Source organism: Miscanthus floridulus, chromosome 5 (genome assembly GCF_019320115.1).
Source record: "Miscanthus floridulus cultivar M001 chromosome 5, ASM1932011v1, whole genome shotgun sequence".
NCBI classification, from domain to species: Eukaryota; Viridiplantae; Streptophyta; class Magnoliopsida; order Poales; family Poaceae; genus Miscanthus; species Miscanthus floridulus.
The window spans coordinates 144,223,854-144,242,362 of NC_089584.1; the positions used below are offsets into that span (position 1 = coordinate 144,223,854).

At 46.2% G+C, this 18,509-nt stretch overlaps 2 protein-coding genes and 1 pseudogene across 2 annotated transcripts; 1 reads left to right on the top strand and 2 right to left on the bottom strand.

Moving 5' to 3' along the window:
* The first annotated feature begins 3,165 nt into the window (after positions 1-3,165).
* Positions 3,166-5,656, top strand: LOC136455543 (uncharacterized; annotated as a pseudogene).
* A 948-nt stretch (positions 5,657-6,604) lies between these two features.
* On the bottom strand, positions 6,605-9,760 carry LOC136451051 (probable glucuronosyltransferase Os01g0926600). Its single transcript, XM_066451788.1, has 4 exons — positions 9,454-9,760; positions 8,033-8,421; positions 7,595-7,836; positions 6,605-7,507 (listed from the first exon to the last, which is right to left on the bottom strand). The coding sequence occupies exons 1-4, from the start codon at positions 9,566-9,568 to the stop codon at positions 6,994-6,996; spliced, it is 1,260 nt and encodes a 419-aa protein (XP_066307885.1). The 5' UTR covers positions 9,569-9,760; the 3' UTR covers positions 6,605-6,993.
* A 2,720-nt stretch (positions 9,761-12,480) lies between these two features.
* On the bottom strand, positions 12,481-15,767 carry LOC136451052 (probable glucuronosyltransferase Os01g0926700). The gene is made up of 4 exons (XM_066451789.1): positions 15,281-15,767; positions 14,098-14,486; positions 13,441-13,682; positions 12,481-13,314 (listed from the first exon to the last, which is right to left on the bottom strand). Exons 1-4 carry the CDS (start codon positions 15,393-15,395, stop codon positions 12,801-12,803), a joined length of 1,260 nt encoding a protein of 419 aa, XP_066307886.1. The 5' UTR covers positions 15,396-15,767; the 3' UTR covers positions 12,481-12,800.
* Positions 15,768-18,509: the final 2,742 nt, after the last annotated feature.

Genomic DNA, 18,509 nt, shown 5'->3' on the forward strand with positions numbered 1-18,509 from the left:
GCGTCGTATGCTATACGCGTAGTTGGAGGCAGCGTTTCGCAGGCCATAGGGCTAGGCCTGGTAGTTCTCCATCGAGGCTTCGTACTTGGAGAGCCGGAGACTCATCGCGGAGGCTGGTCAGCGATGAGCGGAGCACCCTTCAGGAGTAGATATGACCACGAGATCTGTACCAAGTCGTGTAGGATAACTGGCCCGAGCTGGTTGGGTAGATCTGTTGTGGGGTGCGGTTACTTGTTCATTAGGTTGACTTTGAATCGTACTTACCAGAGCTAGGGTTTCAGCAAGTTTGGTGTTGACCCGATCGATGGAGTCGAGCAGGTCGATGTTGTCGATCTGCTTTCCTTTGTAGCAAGGAAGCGGATAACAAGTTGTCGGCGTGGCTAAAGGTGATGTGGGCATGGTCGAAGCCAGATGTACCGTGGTCGGAGCTAGATCCATCATGGTCGGAGCCGTATCCATCGTGGTTGGAGCCGTATCCACCGTGGTCAGAGCTGTATCCATCATGGTTAGAGCCATAGCCGATGCAGGTGAAGCAGTGGTCGGCATAGACTGAATCTGCGCCTCCTCTGTGGTCATGGCGATGAAGTCATCGGAGCTGGTGGTCCAGGTGATCTGGCCAACGATGAACGTGAGGCCGTTTGGCATAGCCATGGAGCCGGAGATGATGACCATCTTATTTGCTTGGAGAGCAGTATGCACACCCCCTACCTAGCGCGCCACTATCGATGAAATATGGTCGGCAGTCTACCTAGGGGTATGCCCAAGGTAGTTGATTGTCGACAGACAGATGCGCAAGCCACAAACAAGACGGTGACACAAGACAGGCATGGGGTTTTATCCAGGTTCGGCCGCCAAGAAGGCATAATACCTACGTCCCGCGTCTGATTATATTGCTGTATGTCAATGAGAGATGTTTTTTAGAGGGGTCCCCTGCCCGTCTTATATAGTCCAGGGGGCAAGGTTACAGATCTGGAAACTAATCCTAGCCAGTTACAATTGCCATATGTGGCCAGATAAGGATTCCTATTCTAACCGACCAGGATCTTGCTCGATCGCCAAATCTGCCTTGACTCCTTGTGCGGGACTCCGAACAGGTTGGCCGGGCCGCGCGTCGTCTTTTGGTGGACCGGACCCACTGATCCGGCCCGGCCCAAGCCTAGCCGTAAGAGTATAGGGATTAATACCCCCATAGGGGCCATCCTGTTACAAATTGATAAATAAAGCGTTAGAGTATTCAAATTAACAAAATTCAAATTAACATTATGTAGCATTGCAAAATTTGAACTACTTATTATGCAATATGAAAGCACATGTATATATTCAAAGTAAAATTAACAGACATATCATGCACTAGTAACATAAACAACTTCACTAGGAATATAAGCATTTGACAAAACTTCATGAAGTCATCAAAATTGACGTATCACGCACTAGTAAGTACCGACATTTGTAAACTAGTATCTATACCCAAAATCCCTAACTAAATAACTAACTATAAACTAAATAATAAGTACCTAATCAATCCCTAACCCCAAAATCCTAACCTCAAACCTAAAAACTACCTACGTAAATCACAAACAAATTCACTAACATAACTATCCTAAATCACTAACTATCATAAATCAATAACAATCATAAAACCCTAACTATCCTATATTACTAATTATCCTAAATCACTAATTATCCTAAAATAATAATAATCAAAATAACATAAAATCGAGAGGGAGGTACCTTAGTAGCGGGCGGGCTTGACGCGCCGGCATTCGTGGCGCGACCGGCGCGGGCGCTGCACGGCAGGAGTGGCCGGGCGCGGGCGGGCGGGCAGGGGTGCGTGTGGGTAGGGGGCTCGCTCGCGATATTTATTCAGCTCTGCCGTGCCACAGATCAGGGTGCGGTAGTGGCACACCAAGATTGGTGACGCGATAGGCCCTACCCCGTCAGCGGTCAGCAATTCCGGTCGCCGCCACGTCAGCCCTCTACCACGCCACCATGCATGGCGCGGCACAGGCATTTGGCCACGCCAGGGCAATAGGTGCGGCCAAAAGTGTTATTTAAAAAAAACGACCGTGTTAGATTTAAAATTAGTTTTCAAAAAGTGTTAAAATTAAAAAAAATCTAGATGGCGGGAGGGCTTTTCGCTTCCTCGCTCCTGTACCGAGAAAATGGAAGTACCAGGGGCGGATCTAGAGAAGAAAATGATTAGAACCACATTGAATATATAATTATCAAGTTAGGTTTGTGTTTGATGATATGCGAGGACCTCATGATTCATTTGTGTAAAAGAATTGGAATAGATCACTACTAGTAAATTTTGAGTGGCGGCATGTGCCATCACTCGACATAACCTAGGTCCGCCCGTCGGCCTTCATACCATGGCCATTCTAGAACTTTGAACTAGGAGAATTGAGTCCCCATAGTAGTGGTTATAGTTATAGACAAAGGCCTACTTTGAAAACAAGGGAGAGCAAAACCCATGGACGAAAAGCCCCTTATCTCCTACAACTAAAAAGAGCAAAGTGTGGACATCATTTTGGTATGACCATTGCCTTGGTTCGTCCGTCTGCCACCCCATGCGATCGATCCCACCTCCGTGCGACAATCACGTTAGTTGTTGATTTTCCTTGCATGCAGTTGTTGATTTTCCTTGCATGAGACCCACATGTGGTGGCAATCATGGCAGTTTCCTTCCATGCAAAAGGAAGTGCTCCCTCGCGCGACTATCACGCCTGTTGTGATATAACTTTCTTGCATGCAAAAGGAAACTACTATCAATCAATCAAATCAAATCAAATAAGAAATTATTCTCATCAAGAGGTTATGATTTTTCTTCATGCAAAACAACCGAATATGATTATCTACCATGTTGCGGTGGCGGTCGATCCTTGCGGTGGTGGTCGCGCCGCCGGCTGACGGGAGGTGGCCGTTCACTGGCCTTAGCTAGCAAGAGGACAATCTCGCCCTCGCCTGCGTCATCTACGAGCTAGCAAGAGGCCAATCTCGCGTGGTCGATTGCGCCCAGGCCGGGCATTTCGCTGATCGCTGCTGATTCCTCATACTTTTTGTAGGAACGGACATACATGATGCTGCCGGTGGCGAGTACATGATCTCGAGGCCTTCTCGTGCCCCCTGTAGGACACCAAGGAGCTCAACGTTGCCGACAGGCTGATGGCGCTCGTTGAAATCGATGATTGTGAGTGTACAGACCAGTGTCAAAATTCAGTCAACCTTGATAATCTTTTTTTCCTATTTTTGTATGGTGCTTAATCTGCTGTTGTACCATGGCGAGCCATTGAGCAAGATGATGCTGGGGACGATGATGAGGAAGAAGATGATGGGGTTCATACACCGTTGATATTTTCTATCTAATCTTTGCATGACTCGATTGTCACGTGTAATTTTGTACCTTCGGATAGTTTCATAAAAAATACTAAGATTATTGCTGGTAATAATACAAACAGGGATTGTTTAAGGTAGTGAAATATCTTACCACATCATTTCTCTAAGCTCTAGAATTAATAAGGTGGTAGTATGTACTACTAAATCATAATCTTGAGCTGGTAGCCATAATTGGCTTCTTGCTAGAAAGAGATAGAATGCTAATTGAATTTACATAATCTTGTGATGATGTTTCTACCTCTGTGAACAAGCAGGCATGACAGTTTGGAAGAAACTAGCAGTGACTTAATATTTATCTTCTGTTGGTGAAGTGAAAGCAGCAACAACCGTTGGATTGTTCAGATATGTAAGGGAAATTGTTGTTTTTGTCTCCCTGTTTTCTTTAGCTCAACAGACTTAATTTATGACTATAGCGCTGGTTATTTATGCATTCTATTAGACATCAATGATTCATTCGTGATTTGTTGCCTGTAGATGTAAAATAACAATCATACTAATATCCATTGCTTTAATATTTGTCTGATCTTTTCATGTTTAAATGGTGTAAGTTTTGTTCCTTTTTTCTTTGAGATGGATTTTTTCTTTTTTTTTTACTAATAACCCGTAGATGATAAAGCAGTTGAGGGCAGAATCAAGGATGATAGCACTGTTGAAGACAGAGCCAATGATGACAAAGCTATTGAGACAGATCAAAGAATGATGAGGACATTGAGGACGGAATAAAGGATGATAAGACCATTGAATGTCAAGTCACTAATGATAAACCTATTTAGAGCAAAGTAACTAATGGCAATGCCATCGAGGACAAAGAGATTGAAGGTAAAGCCACTGAAGAGGCAAAGGAGATCGATATTTGGATGAAACTTCAAAATATGATCAAATTTGGGGCACTGACTATGGAATTGCTAATACTGAAGAAAACCTAGCTGATAATGACAACTAAGTTTCGTATGAAAATAATAAGGCTGCTCTTGAGGTTTCTCTCTACTCTGTGGTGCTAGAGCATGGTTGTTCATCACATAAGTTTCATGCGCTAGCTCTCCATTTATCTAGGATTTACATTCATGCATCAAAATTTTGGTCCTCAGATAGGAAAGCTTCAGTTGCAAAAAATTCAGTTTCTGGGCTTCTGCTTGTTTTAAAATCTCGTGGCAATGATGTTTCAAGGTAAATTATGACTACGCTCTACCGCTTGTTTCCCTTATTGTTGTTAGCATCAATTCTTTCAGATCAAAATTTAAGAAGTAAGAACCTAATTTTGATGTAGGCTGATATTTTGGCTATCGAACACATTTGTCCTGAGAGATTGTTGCACAAACATTTGGTATTTCACGGCACTTAAGTCCATTTAAGGTTTTCAGCACAAATAGTGCAAAGAAGCCTGAGAGGAGTTTTGCTACAACACGATGGAAAAGTAACTACAATGGCAAGTATACCCAATATCATGAAGCTGCTAGATGATTGACGCGAAACTAGCACATTGTAGATGCATTGGAAAAGATGTGGTGGCATATAAAGGTTAACCCTATTACTGTCTTGGCACTTTCAAAAATCTGAGTATGGCTCCTGTAAAACAGTGATGAGTAAAACCTACTGCAAACTAATTCATTTTTTCGTTTTCTGAAGGATTTTTATTTCACATGCAATGACACCCCACATGCAAACCCCTGTAGAAGATTTGTCAACTCCAAAGATTGGAAGGTTGTTAGGGCTTTCTGGGTGATAAGCAACATAGGAGTTTTTCTATTGATCTCTGGGAAACTGCATTTGATGATGCATTCAGCAGAAGTTGTCCTCTTCGTGCTGGTGGACATGAGTATGGATGTTTACCAGTGTTGGCAAAATTGGTATGCTTTCAGATGCTGATTTTTGTTTCTTTGATAATGGTATCTTTTATGTGAAGTCATAATTTTTTTTTTATGATTCTATCAGGTGATGGAGCATTGCGTAGCTCATTTAGATATTGCTATGTTTAATGTCATCCTTCGTGAATCAGAGAATGAGATACCAACGGATACTATATCTGGCCCAATTGTGGACTCAAGAGTTCTACCGATTCTAGCTGGCGACTTAAGCTTTGGATCAGGCATACAGCTTAAGAACTCTATATGTGCTTAAATTATAAAATGCTTACAATTGCATGATGAGCAAACAAACAACCTAGAATAGGGACTATGCATGACACCTCCCTTGCACTATTGATTGTTAACACGTGATAAATACTTCTGTAGGTTGGGAATTGGTCCAGATGATTATCTGATACGTTTATAGTTACCTGTCCAAATCTAATTATCTTATTCTGAAAGATATTACCTTTGTCTTTTTTTTATGCATGGGCCCTTAAACTGATGGTTTATAGTAAGTTAGAAGGTAAAATACTAATGATTTCTTGAATTTTATAATGGTCTATACAACATGAAGACTTATGTAATATTGGTGTTCCATACATTATACTTATAGGTAATAGTACAACACATGTTCATACATATGTTATCGTAACATTGTTTTTTCTCGTTGCAATGCACGAGCATTTACCTATATTTACATATATACTCGAACCTATGTACATGATGGTATGGAGATGCGGCGGAACTTATTCGTGGATTTATTGGCGCATGAAAGAAATGAATATCGAAGATTTCTTCCTGCCGATATAAAACATTATCTTAGCCGCATCATGAAAATATCTATACAGTAGAGCCTGTGAGCCTACGACGTCGTGCTCTCCGTGACTGTGTTAAATTCATAAACTTTGTCTTTTAGATTAAATGTCACTTTAACGTTGGTATTTAATGTTTACAGTATTGCTATCTTATCGTGCGATTCATGTGTTTTTAGTACAAAATGTTAGATATCCCGTAACAACGTACGGGCACGCTACCTAGTGAAGAACTAAGATGTTAACTCTATGGATGGCTGAGGAAAAGTTCAGGATCTCGGAGGCATTAGATTTTCAAATTTGGCCAAAGTGGTTATAAGCCAAAATTCGTTAATATGAAAACCTTGGACGACGGCCCTGTTGCATGAATCCTTCTCTCTCACTACAATCCTCGGGACAATCGTGCATGTTCATGCCACTTTTGCCCAAACATCTATCTATTGGATTTAGATCTACGGAGGATTGGCAGGGGGCTTGATTTATGCTCATTTCTCTTACCAATCCCAAACATCTCGGCGAAATCCTTTGCTTGCTACCACACCAAGAACAGACATGGTACAATTTTCATTGAACATTCAGGACTGAAACACGTCACCATTAGCAGTTACATGGATTGGGGTTAAGTTAACCCCCATTAACTGTATAACTTAATATAATACAACAGCCATACATTTCATGATCTGCAATCTATAATAGGCTAACGCTAAAATAAAGGTCAAAACAGAAACTGCCATACAGGCAAAGCAGACACATCGCCTCAAAAAGAAGCAAAGGTCCTGGTGGGCACTAGGCAGGAAGATGCTTTACATTTACATTTTATAGTGGCATGGGAGCACTCATCGTCGTCGTCGTCGATCAGCATCTCATCTGGTTGTGCTGTGCGCCTGTGCCATGTACACAAGAACAGCAGCCATGCTGACGGTGCCATGCCATTACACCTACCACGGCTTCCGGTCGCCACGGGGGCCCTCGGTCCAGTTCAGCACCTTCTGCCCTGGCTTCAGGAACACGCCCTCGCCGTGTGGCAGCTTCCGCGCCAGCCCATTCAGGATCTGGTGGAAGGCGTCCCCGGGCTGGGCAGGCTGCGGGAACAGCATGGCCTGCTTCATGGATGGATTCGCGAGGAGCCTCTGCTTCCGGAGGATCACCTCCATCGGTATGGATGTCAGGATGGTGTCCAGCTTCGGGACGTCGTCCTCAGCCACAAAGACACCAATCTCCTCCCATGGGATCGCATCCGCAAAGGGAAGGACGATGTCGTCGGCGATGATCACTGGGATGCAGCCGAACACCACCGCCTCCACCAAACGGGGGCTCCATGGGGCCCAGCCCAGTGGGCACAGGCAGAAGACGGCACGCTGCATGTCCTCATAGTAGGTTGGTGGGTGGTCTGTTGAGATGTCGAAGAGTGGGTTGTTCTTGAAGTTCTCCCATACTGATGCACGGGCGCCCCTGCATTGTACACGGTACGTACATCAGGACTCTTGATTCAATGGTTCATTAAGTCTTCTTGTTAGGGCGTGTAATTAAGGTGCGTACCTTGCATAGTAACCACCCTCAGGATCATTTGCACTGTCATAGAATAAACCGCGGAAATAGACAAAGATCGACCTAGGGGTCCCTGGGGGAACAAGGTGGGTTTTCATCTTCTGAGGAGGAGCATATGGCGGGATGGTGACGGAGCCTTCCTTTAAGCAGACATGATCCTTCTGCCCAAAAGTCTGGACTAGTGTAGCACGGCGAAGCAATGGAAGGACTCCTCGCTCGATAGCCTTCTCTTCCTGAACAATTGGTATTATGAGCGACATTAGATGAATGATGATCCTATGAGCAAATATGAATAGAAGGACAGAAAGACTGTGCATCGCGAAATGAGTGGTCTCAAATTCCATTTTATGAGTTTCCAGGCTAGGTTCATTTCACACTGCATTGGCAATACATCCGAGAACTCATGGTTTATTATGGCTCTACATCTACCTGGTAATGGAAGCATGCACCAAAGTCATGTGGCACAACAAAGAAGTGATCTGCTCCCTCTGTCCTGTTCCAGTATGGCCAACGATTGGAAATGAACTGAATCGCGCTTCTCATTATTCGTGGAGACTTGAAGGGCAAGGGATGACCCCATGGTGTGAGATCACATGTGGTGTATACTGGGGTATAGAACCAATCAGCTTCTTCTGGATTTAAAGTCCTGATCGCACTAGACAACAGGAAGCGGTGCATGAAGATCTCTGCAGCAAACATGTGGCTGAGACACCGAGAATCTTTAGCCACCATCTTCTTGTTGTACTTGGTCGGCAACTCGTAGACATACACCTTGAGCCTCCCAACGGGATCATCTTCGAGCACATCACCAGCACTTCCTGAAATTTAATCACGACCGCAAAGAAAATGTGATAAATCTGAACTGTAACACCACAATCCTAATTTCAAAGCCATTACACTTTCACTGCAATGCATAGTTGAAGCTATACTAACCAGTAGCCACAGCATACAATTTACTATGAATTTCGATGAGCCTTACAATCCAAAGTTTACTACTGGTAAGCAGAATTAATTTTAGTCCGATGTAGCTATATTGGGTCAAGAAGGTCAGTATTTTTAATTAGTGAACTCCAACCCAAAAGGATAGATAATTCATATTGTAGTACCACCGGTCAACTAAAGTTGAGGTTCCAGACATGATTTTTGACTTGCTTGTATATCATCAGTTCCGCTGTCTGAAACTGTCATCTTTTGCTGACCGGAGGGAGTAGCTATTAAACATTGAGTTAAGTTTGCTAATCTGTACTAGTGTCTACTGCCTGAGGTGCTCTTGCTTATTTAGTAAAAAACTTGCTACTTGACATGGCCTTGCCATATATACTTGGGAAATAATCAAAATACACTTGTGCAGTGAAGCTCAGCCGCTGAGGCAGCATAGGCAAGGCAAGGCAGGATTTATATTACCCATTGCTCAGATGCACATGATTTGAGAGCACGCAACACAATGCAGTATGCAGAGAAAAACACTGTTCCCGGCTCAAAATTTACGAGCAAGCGAACAACCCAGCCGGGGGATGGGATTTCATCGCGCACAGTGAGCAGAACTGACAAGTGACAACTGAGTGCGACCGCTAGTTCCTTGGAATCGTGGACAAGGCGAAGGACAGCGTAGAACCGCCTGAGCGAGGAGCTGATCCAACGGAAGATTTTTGCCCGCACGCTCGTGTGGCTAAAGCTGCTGCTTCATAGGGTTCCAGTTCCAATCGCGGCGGCGGCGGCGGCAGACCCATTTCACCATTTGCAACCACCGGCGCGCGTCGAGAGGCAGGAAGGGAGCGAGGCAATGCGTAATCTGGGCGTGGCGCAAGCAAGATGAGGAAAGGAGAGCGAGCGAGGCCCGGGCGGCGTACCTTCGATCCGCTCGGTGTCCTGCGCCCTGGCGACAGCGACGGCGCCAGAGCAGGCGAGAAGCAAGACGGCGAGCGCGGCGGCCATCGCCCGCCCGCTCCCCGCCCCCGTCCCCATTAGTCGCCCGCCACCCTCCGTCGGTACACGAGGAACGGGGAGATCGAGGCGAGGCTGGCTTCGGAGGATGGGGGCAACCGACCGGGGAAGCAGCAGGATGCTCGTGGGATTGATGCTGCTGTGAAGGCAGGGACAGGGACACCCGGACAGTGAGGTGGTGACGAGTGACGAGAGGGAGGCCGAGCTGAGGAGTCGTCAAAAGGGATGATGGGATGGCACACGCACAGGTGTGGGACAGTGGGAGCGAGCGGCAGAGTGGGTGAGTGGCGATGATGGCGGTGGCTTGCGGGCCGTCGCCGTCAGTGACGAGCTGTCGGTGGAGTGGAGTGAGGAGAGGACAGCAGGCAGCAGAGGACGACGAGGTGGTGGGTGCTAGGTTGCCCTCATCGAGTCAAGAGAGTACACGTTAGTACTACGCGCCATTTGGACATGTCACTACTGCCTGTCAGTGTCCAGCTGTGATGAGTATCCCTCCTTCCTTTAAAAAAAAAGCAATCCTGCCTTCGAATATGAACATGGCGCGTGCGTCCTAGCTTATATTTTTTTTTCGAACGGAGGAAGTATCTTTAGGCTTGTTTGCCGAATTTTATTTTTTTGAAAATGGTACCTTAGTACTTTCGTTGTTATTTGATAATTAGTATCTAATTATAATCTAGTTAGGCTTAAAAGATTCGTCTCGTGAATTTTATCTAAACTGTGTAATTAGTTTTATTTTTTATTTATATTTAATGCTTCATGCATGCGTCTAAAGATTCGATGTGACGGGGAATCTTGAAAGGCACTTAGCCCAAAATAATCCATGGAGTTTATGGAAATTTTTAGGGTGTTTTTCTTTTGTGTTTTGTCAGAGCTGTCTGATCAGCGTCATTACTATCATTTCGGAAAAAAATGGCTTCATCGTTATCGAACTGCTAAGATTATGGCTGGATCTTGATGAACTACGTACATACTGGGTGGATTTCTAGTAAAAAGCTCGCGGCACCCGTATGAATAAGATGGCGTCCAAGCAATTATTTTGGCGGCGGGTGAATGAGGTTAACGAGCTGATGAAACGGAGCGTTCGTCGTCATCGATCAGGCCAGGCCGGAACGGGGGTTATTATCATATCACTAGCTAGCTGCTGCTACTTTTCTATGCTTATGGTAATCCAAATATCCAACCCACCCATATCCCTTTCTTCCTTTCGTTTCCTGTCCTTTTCTTTGGTACCAGTACCAATAACTACTCGCAGTACCTGCCTCGTGCCACTGTTAAGACACTGTCGGTGCAGCACTGCAGCTGTGACCTACTAGCATGATGTATGCATGCATGCTGCCGCCTGGCACCTTCTTTTCTTTGCGTGTTTGCTTCTGCACAATACTACAATTCATGCATCATCATCACTTCAGCTGTGTTTAGTCGTAGGAATTTGGATTTTGGGGCTACTGTAGCATGTTCGTTTTTATTTGGCAAATAGTATTCAAACATGGACTAATTAGGCTCAAAACGTTCGTCTCGCAATTTCCCACCAAACTGTGCAATTAGTTTTTCTTTTTGTCTACATTTAATGCTCCATGCACGGGCCGCAAACATTCGATGTGGCAGGTACTGTAGCAACTTTTTGGAATTTGGGGTCCAACTAAACAAGGGCTCATTCATCATCTATTGAGCGCGTGTTTAGTTCTAACCCCAAATTCTCAAAAAGTGTTATAGTGTCCATCACATCAAATTTTGCGATATGTGTATGGAGCATTAAATGTAGACGAAAAAAAAACTAATTGCATAGTTTGGTTGGAAATTACGAAACGAACGTTTTGAACCTAATTAGTCCATAATTAAACACTAATTACCAAATAAAAACAAAAATGCTACGTTAACCCAAATTTCCAAATTCACCCGCCTAAACACGCGCTCATCTTCATGTTCTCCTTCTCCTTCTCCCCTGTGGCCTAATCTGGCCTGCTTGACCTCCGCCATTTCGCCGCCTCGTCAGCCCAGTGTGAGGTCCCCCGATCCACTCTTCTTCTTCTCAAATTGCTGATCGTTGACCTTGCTAATCACTCATCACGCCTTACCGAATTGCTTTTGTCGCCGCCGCCTAGTGCCATTGCGCCTGAAAAGCATTTTCTGCCTAGGATCCTGCAGGCCGAGTCAAGACTGAACTTTATGCGTTGCGGTTACAAATTGCTGCCATTATGCTCTAATTAAACCGAATAGACAAACCATGCCATGCGTGTCTGCCATTTTTCCACCATGATAAATCTTTCTTTCTGTTTCGTTCGCAGACATCTCAACCGCATGCAGGTGGAGGGTACAAGCAATGGCTAATGGCTCAAGCTACTCCTTTTCTTTTCACAACAACTAGTATTAGGGTCAAGTTTTGTAAGTATTGACCAACTAACAGTAACAGGTAGTCAAAATTTATATGCATCAAACTAGTACATTATTAGAGTTTCTACAAACCAACTGATATACTTAACTGTAGGATAAATTATTGGTCATTTGGTCAAGGTACCATGTCAGGAACCTTCCGAAATCGTAGTACAACTTATACAAGTTCAGAAAAGGACTAGCTCATACACCTCATCCGCGGAAAAAAAAAGGAAACGTGCTGATGTTGACTCCATTTCTAACCCTTCTAGCACCCGCTACTTATATTATACTAACAACCAACAATCTTTCTTTAGGTTATTGTGCTCACGTCGCAACTTCCTTGAGAACTCAGCAACATTCAGACAATGACTGCAGCGACATGCTGCCCTGATAAGTCATCAGCCATCAGCAAATCAGACAGGCTTCCCAATGGTCTTGCTTCAAAAAGTAGTTTCACCTTTGCATTAGATGATGAAAGGGAAGCGAAGGAAACGAAATCTTGCAGCACAAACACGTTGTTGGTCCATGTGCAGTATATATGGCAATTGTCAGCTCGATCAGGGGGATAATGAGAATGAGTTCAGACATTCAGAGTGAGTAAAATGCTGTAGATTTCGACTATGGTATCCACATGATTCACAAGGCTGACATTCTCATCACCTAGTGAAAGGGGCAGAGAGAGAGAGAGAGAGAGAGAGAGAGAGAAATGAAGATATATGGTATGGAGGTATAGCAGCTATAGGGAAAGAAGAAAGAACATACAAAAATGTACATTTGGCTTGTGGTCAGCACTATGCAGCCATGGTAACTTAAAGGCGCACGTATGTATATCACCATGTCCTCAATTTTTTCCCAAAAAGTTCTAGTAATATTGCAGATGCTACCAAGGCTTCAGGTCGCCTGGCGGTCCAGCGGTCCAGTTCAGGACCCTCTCCCCGGGCTTCAAGAAGACGTTGTCACTGTGCGGGAGCTTGCGCGCGAGCCCGTTTAGGATCTGGTGGAATGCATCTCCCGCCTGAGCAGGCTGGGGGAACAGCATGGCCTGCTTCATCGACGGGTTCGCGAGGAGACGCTGCTTCCTTAGTATAACATCTGTTGGAATGGACGTCAGGATGCTGTCCAGCTTGGGGACATCCTCCTCAGCGACAAACACACCTATCTCCTCCCACGGAATGGCGTCCGCGAAGGGAAGGACAATGTCATCGGCGATGATCACCGGGATGCAGCCAAAAACCACGGCTTCCACCAGCCTGGGACTCCATGGAGCCCAGCCCAATGGGCACAAGCAGAACACTGAACGCTGCATGTCTTCATAGTAAGTCGGTGGGTGATCGGTCGAGATGTCAAAGAGCGGGTTGTTCTTGAAGTTCTCCCAGACTGATGCACGAGCACCTCTGTAGTAAAACATGCAGAATGATCAGAGATCAGACCCAGGATGCAGTATTGCAATGACTGACTGGGGAAGAAAGAGGCAGACATTGAGGGAAGCTGCATCACTTGCAGACAGATAGATGATTTACCTCGCATAGTAACCACCCTCAGGATCGTTGCTGGTGTCATAGAACAGACCACGGAAGTACACGAAGATGGACCGAGGGGTGTCTGCAGGAATAAGGTGAGCCTGCATTTTCTGGGGAGGTGCAAATGGTGGAATTGTGATGGACCCGTCCTTCAGGCAGACATGGTTCTTCTGTCCAAAGGTCTGAACCAGTGTAGCACGCTGAAGCAAGGGAAGGATTCCCCGTCCGATTGCTTTCTCTTCCTGAAAAAATCGAACGCTTGTGTTACAGAAATATAGAGATGTTGGAACAGCCTGTAGCTAAAGGTGCCAACTGGAAGTTTAACAAGTTGTCATTTCTATTAGGCAGTTAGTTAACCATGAATCTGGATATCAGTATTACAACTAACAAAATTTCCAACCTGAGGCATGTTTCTTCTACAAGGGACGAAGAACATGTGGAGCCTGAATTAGTTTAGTCAGAGTAGTTCATTCATAGTGAAACAAGAATCTTGATGCCCACAATGCCCCATGTTCTGTGATACAATTAGATATGTCCCACTTGTTTCAAATGCTGATATTCAGTACTTATCTATTATTGCTTAACATCTAACCTTTATTAGTGGAAGCATAAATAAATGCACGCTACAGCTACTTCATGTACTGGTGGTGTTTGTACCTGATAATGGAAGCAAGCACCAAAGTCATGTGGTGTGACAAAGAAATGATCTGCACCCTCTGATCTGTTCCAGTAAGGCCAGTTTGTGGCAATCAGCTCAATCGCGCTGCGCATCATGCGAGGAGATTTGAAGGGAAGGGGAAGACCCGAAGGAGTCAGATCACATGTGGTGTACACGGGCGTGTAGAACCAATCCGCTTCTTCCGGATTAAAAGTTCGGACAGCGCTCGACAACAGGAACCGGTGCATGAAGATCTCCGCAGCAAACATGTGGTTGAGGCACCTAGGGTCCTTCTTCAGCAGCTTCTTGTTGTATTTACTGGGGAGATCATAGACGTAAACCTTGAGCCTCCCAACAGGGTTATCTTCTAACACGTCACCAGCACTCCCTGCATTTTTATTGCCCACAGCATTACAGCTTTGCACAAAGGTAGGGAAAAGAATATACTTGGTCGTAGAACCATGCTAGGGATCACAGGATCATAAAAGTACAATGAAATGATCGAAGGAAAGTACGCTAGGTACTAGTAAGCCATATATAGGTCTAAACTCAAAAGTGAATTTTTGCACCTACGCTAAGCTGAATAAATCATAACTGTCATCGTGAGTCAGATATTGCTCAGTGATTGAGTACGATTCTATTTGTCCAAGCCTGACGAACTACCAACAGAAGAGGTATAGAAATTGTAGGTGTGGATGATAGAACGTAGGAAATAAGCATCATATTGCATTCTACATTTTCCACGACAGACCAAAATAGTGCATCAGTCAGTCAGCCACAAAAATAAAAAGCCTGTCTGTGAGCAGGAACAGCATGTAAAAAAGTGTCTTTTTGGTGCTAAATTTCGCGAGAGCCGGATCAAATAGCTATGGAAGTATGAAAAGAACAGCAAAGGATGCAACTGCATTCAGTTTATCTGTAACTTATTAGCATACGAAATAAGGATTGAACTTCTATGAATTTAGGATTCAGAGGCCTGACAGGTCAACTGCCACACTAATCGTAATCGCCGCAAAAAAAATTCTTGCTTCACCAAATTACTAGCAAATGCACAACAAACACCAACTAGACAGACTAAGCAGCTTGGGTTCTACAAAGTACAAACTGACAAGGATGTGCCTATCAAGATCAGAAGCAAGATGGAAACAATCGCAAGGAAAAGAGAGGTCCATCATCTCTCACCTGAGATCCTCTCTGTCTGGTGGCCCTGCTGGACCGCCTGGGCTTCAGCCCCAGGGAAGAGCACCGCCGCCGAAGCAGCGGCAAGAATGGCGATGGCCAAGACCCACCGCCTCATCTTCTCCTGGATCCCTCCCCTCCCCACGAGCCTCTTCGTCTTCCTCTTCCCAGCGAGCACCCGTTGTCCGTGTCTCTACTCTCCTCTCCTCCCCCAACCCTCTCTCTGTCTCCCTGTCTGGACTGGGCAAATGAGCCAGGCAATCCCCAGGGGGTAATTAAAGAAGAAGAGATCCCGGCCAACGGGAAGCTTTTCGGCCAATTCTTCTCCTCCTACCAAGCGGCGTTTGGTGGGGAGCGAGAAGGTGAGCGGGGGCTTTCCTAGGCTTCCTTCCTCCTTCCTCCAACGCGCACACACGCAGTCACAGCCCAGCAGAGCTTCAGGAGGACGGAGAAATAGGGGTCATGTTCTAATACCACTTGGAACGAAGAAAGGGATGAGCGAGAAAGGAGGGTTAGGAAGGCTGTCAGCGGCTGATTCTTCTTTTGCTGTAGTATGATATTGCTATATATTTTTTTTAGAACACGCATTGTAATTAAGAAGAAGAGTTTAATCATACACACGACACGTTTCTAATGAGCGTTCTAGAAGGTTTTACAGTTGTGACTGGATCTTTCTATCAGACTATTTCGAACTTCGATATTACGAAAAAGTAAACAACCGAACTAAAATCAGCGCAGTAACCTATGGAGCTGGGCATCTCCGCTACTGACTGCGCGATTCTGCTCCATCATCCGAGAAGAGTCTTCTTCCAGCCCTAGCATTGGTCACCGAAAACAGCACGTCCAGTGCTTTGACTTCGCTCGACGTAAGTTCCATGCGAATAAGTCATCGTATGCTCGCTTGGACGCGGATGAGATTAGAGCTGCCGGCGGTGCAAAGCCCATTCTCTGCATGAGGAGCACCTCGCCCCGCTTGGAGGTCGGAATGTGCGCCAGCGGCTGAGCGGCAATCCGTCTGCTTCGTTTAGGCAAGGGTTGTCTTGTGGTCGTCACCTTCTCTCTTGGTGGGCTGGTGATTAATGGCGACATTCGCTTGAGCTGCACCTACTCAGTGAACCGTGTGAGACGACGGGTAGCTTCGCGTGGTGTGGGCGTCGTGTCGCTAGGGGTGGTGCAACCATCTGCGACGCCGGGTGCTCCCGCTCGTGGTGGCGTGAGCTGTGGCGGCCCCTACACTGGCAACATCAGAGACAAGTCTATCATCCACTGAGCAGCCGTCGTCGGGGAACAAGTGTCCACCACTAGTGCTTCAACCTCTTGAGAGGCTGTCGTAGCAGGCAGACACTCAGGTGTTTGTCCTGTTCGTTTGGACTGGTTTGGCTTATAAGCCATGACTAAAAGTACTATTGGCGGGTTTGGTATGAGAGAAAAATAATGTTCATTGCTTGATAAGCCATGGCTTATAAGCCAAATATGACCAAGCGAATAGGCTGGTTGCTGCTCTCATTGGCCGACTCACGACGAGTGAGGCGGTAAGCTCCTCCAACATCAGGTCGAACGAGATGACCCATGCGGGAGGTCCTGTGCTCGCACACAACGCCAATGCCAGCGGATCTGGCTCAAGAAAGCAAAGTGAAGTAGTAGAAGAAGCGACGTTGTCGGCAAGCGCGCCCCTGCTGATGTCCCTCGCCGGCTTACTCTGATGGCGTCGGCGTCGACGGCGTCGGCAGGTGCTGTTGGCGCCCCCCATGGCCCCATGCGCGGCCCCATCCAAGCTCGGTGGACCACCATGTGGTGTCTGGGAGGTCGGAGGGTCACCACGAGCAGAGTGCCATGGTAGGTTGGCACCCGTCGTCGCCAACTTCGCAGACCTATGCCGCTTGCAGTCCCTGGCGAGGTGGCGGTAGCCATGGTAGCATAGGCAACGTTGTGGCAACCGGCAAGTTGCGACGTGGTGCGAGTAGGAGAGACAGTTAAAGCATATGTCGCAAAGCTCTGTAGGGATCCTCCGTGCCTTTGGGAGCTGCTTGTGGTGATGCTCAACCGAGGCAGTCACAGGTTACGTCTCCTACCGTGGGAGGATCTCCCGCCACCCATCGACGTTGGGGGCGGAGATCCTTCCGCGGTGACCAAGGAGTTAGCAGGTAGGGATACGGCCATCCAATGGCCGAGCAGGCAGGGCGTGCACCAGCTGGGGGCGTGGCCAGCTACGTCTCCTCTGTCTTCGCCCAGGTCCCTATCGTCCTGCGTCCACCACGCCATGGCCTCGGGTCATGATCGGACGAGTCTGGGCACGTGACGGGGACGCATCTACCAGCTTTGTCGGGCGACGAACGGCGTCGAGGTAGGTTATAGGTTTGTCGTCGTCGGACTCGTCGCCATCATATATGGACCTCCCCTTTTCCTCCTACTTTCCTAATCTTTTTCCACACACCAATGATGAGCTGGAGTTCTCCCCTAATAGGCTAATAATAACTAATGTTATTGTGCTCCCGTGAATGGAGGTTTGGTGAAGGGTTTGCCTCCGCATCAGATGTTAGGTTTCTTTCCTTTTCCTCCCTCTCCCTACCGTTCTGATTTCACCAAACTTGGACTTGTCTTATGCCTTAACTAGGTAGCGTGCCCGCGTGTTGCTACGGGATAACTAACAATTTATACTAAAAACACACGGATCACACGATAAGATAACAATACTGTTAAATTAAATACCAACGTTAAAGTGACATTTAATTCAAAAAGTAAAGTTTATAAATTTAACACAGTCACGGAGTGCGCGGTGTCGCAGGCTTAAAAACTCTAGAGCTTTCAGAGATTGGGTCGAATCCAACCTAGAGCCTCGGAACCCTGCATCTTTTCTCGGACGGGCTTCACTTCGGATGTATCGGTAGCAATATCAACGATCTCTAGTCGATGGACCAAGTCGTATGAATCCCCATACAATGGCTCAGATATGTAGATTTTGTTCTTCTTGTATTTAGATACACTTGTTCCACTAAAGCTTTCATTGAAATGTTTAGACACAAACAGTGTCTGATCACCGATGTCCCTCACCCTAGACCACTCCGGCGTACGGTCATGGAGGTTGCACTTGTAGATCGCGCTGGTGTAGGTGAAGCTCTGTGTCTCGTGGAACGTGCTCACCATGGCACCCACAATGTGCAGCTTATCGTTTGATTCTAGGTAGCTGCAGTGGCAGAGCCCTGTAGGTGGCGACAGCGATGGCAATAGCGTC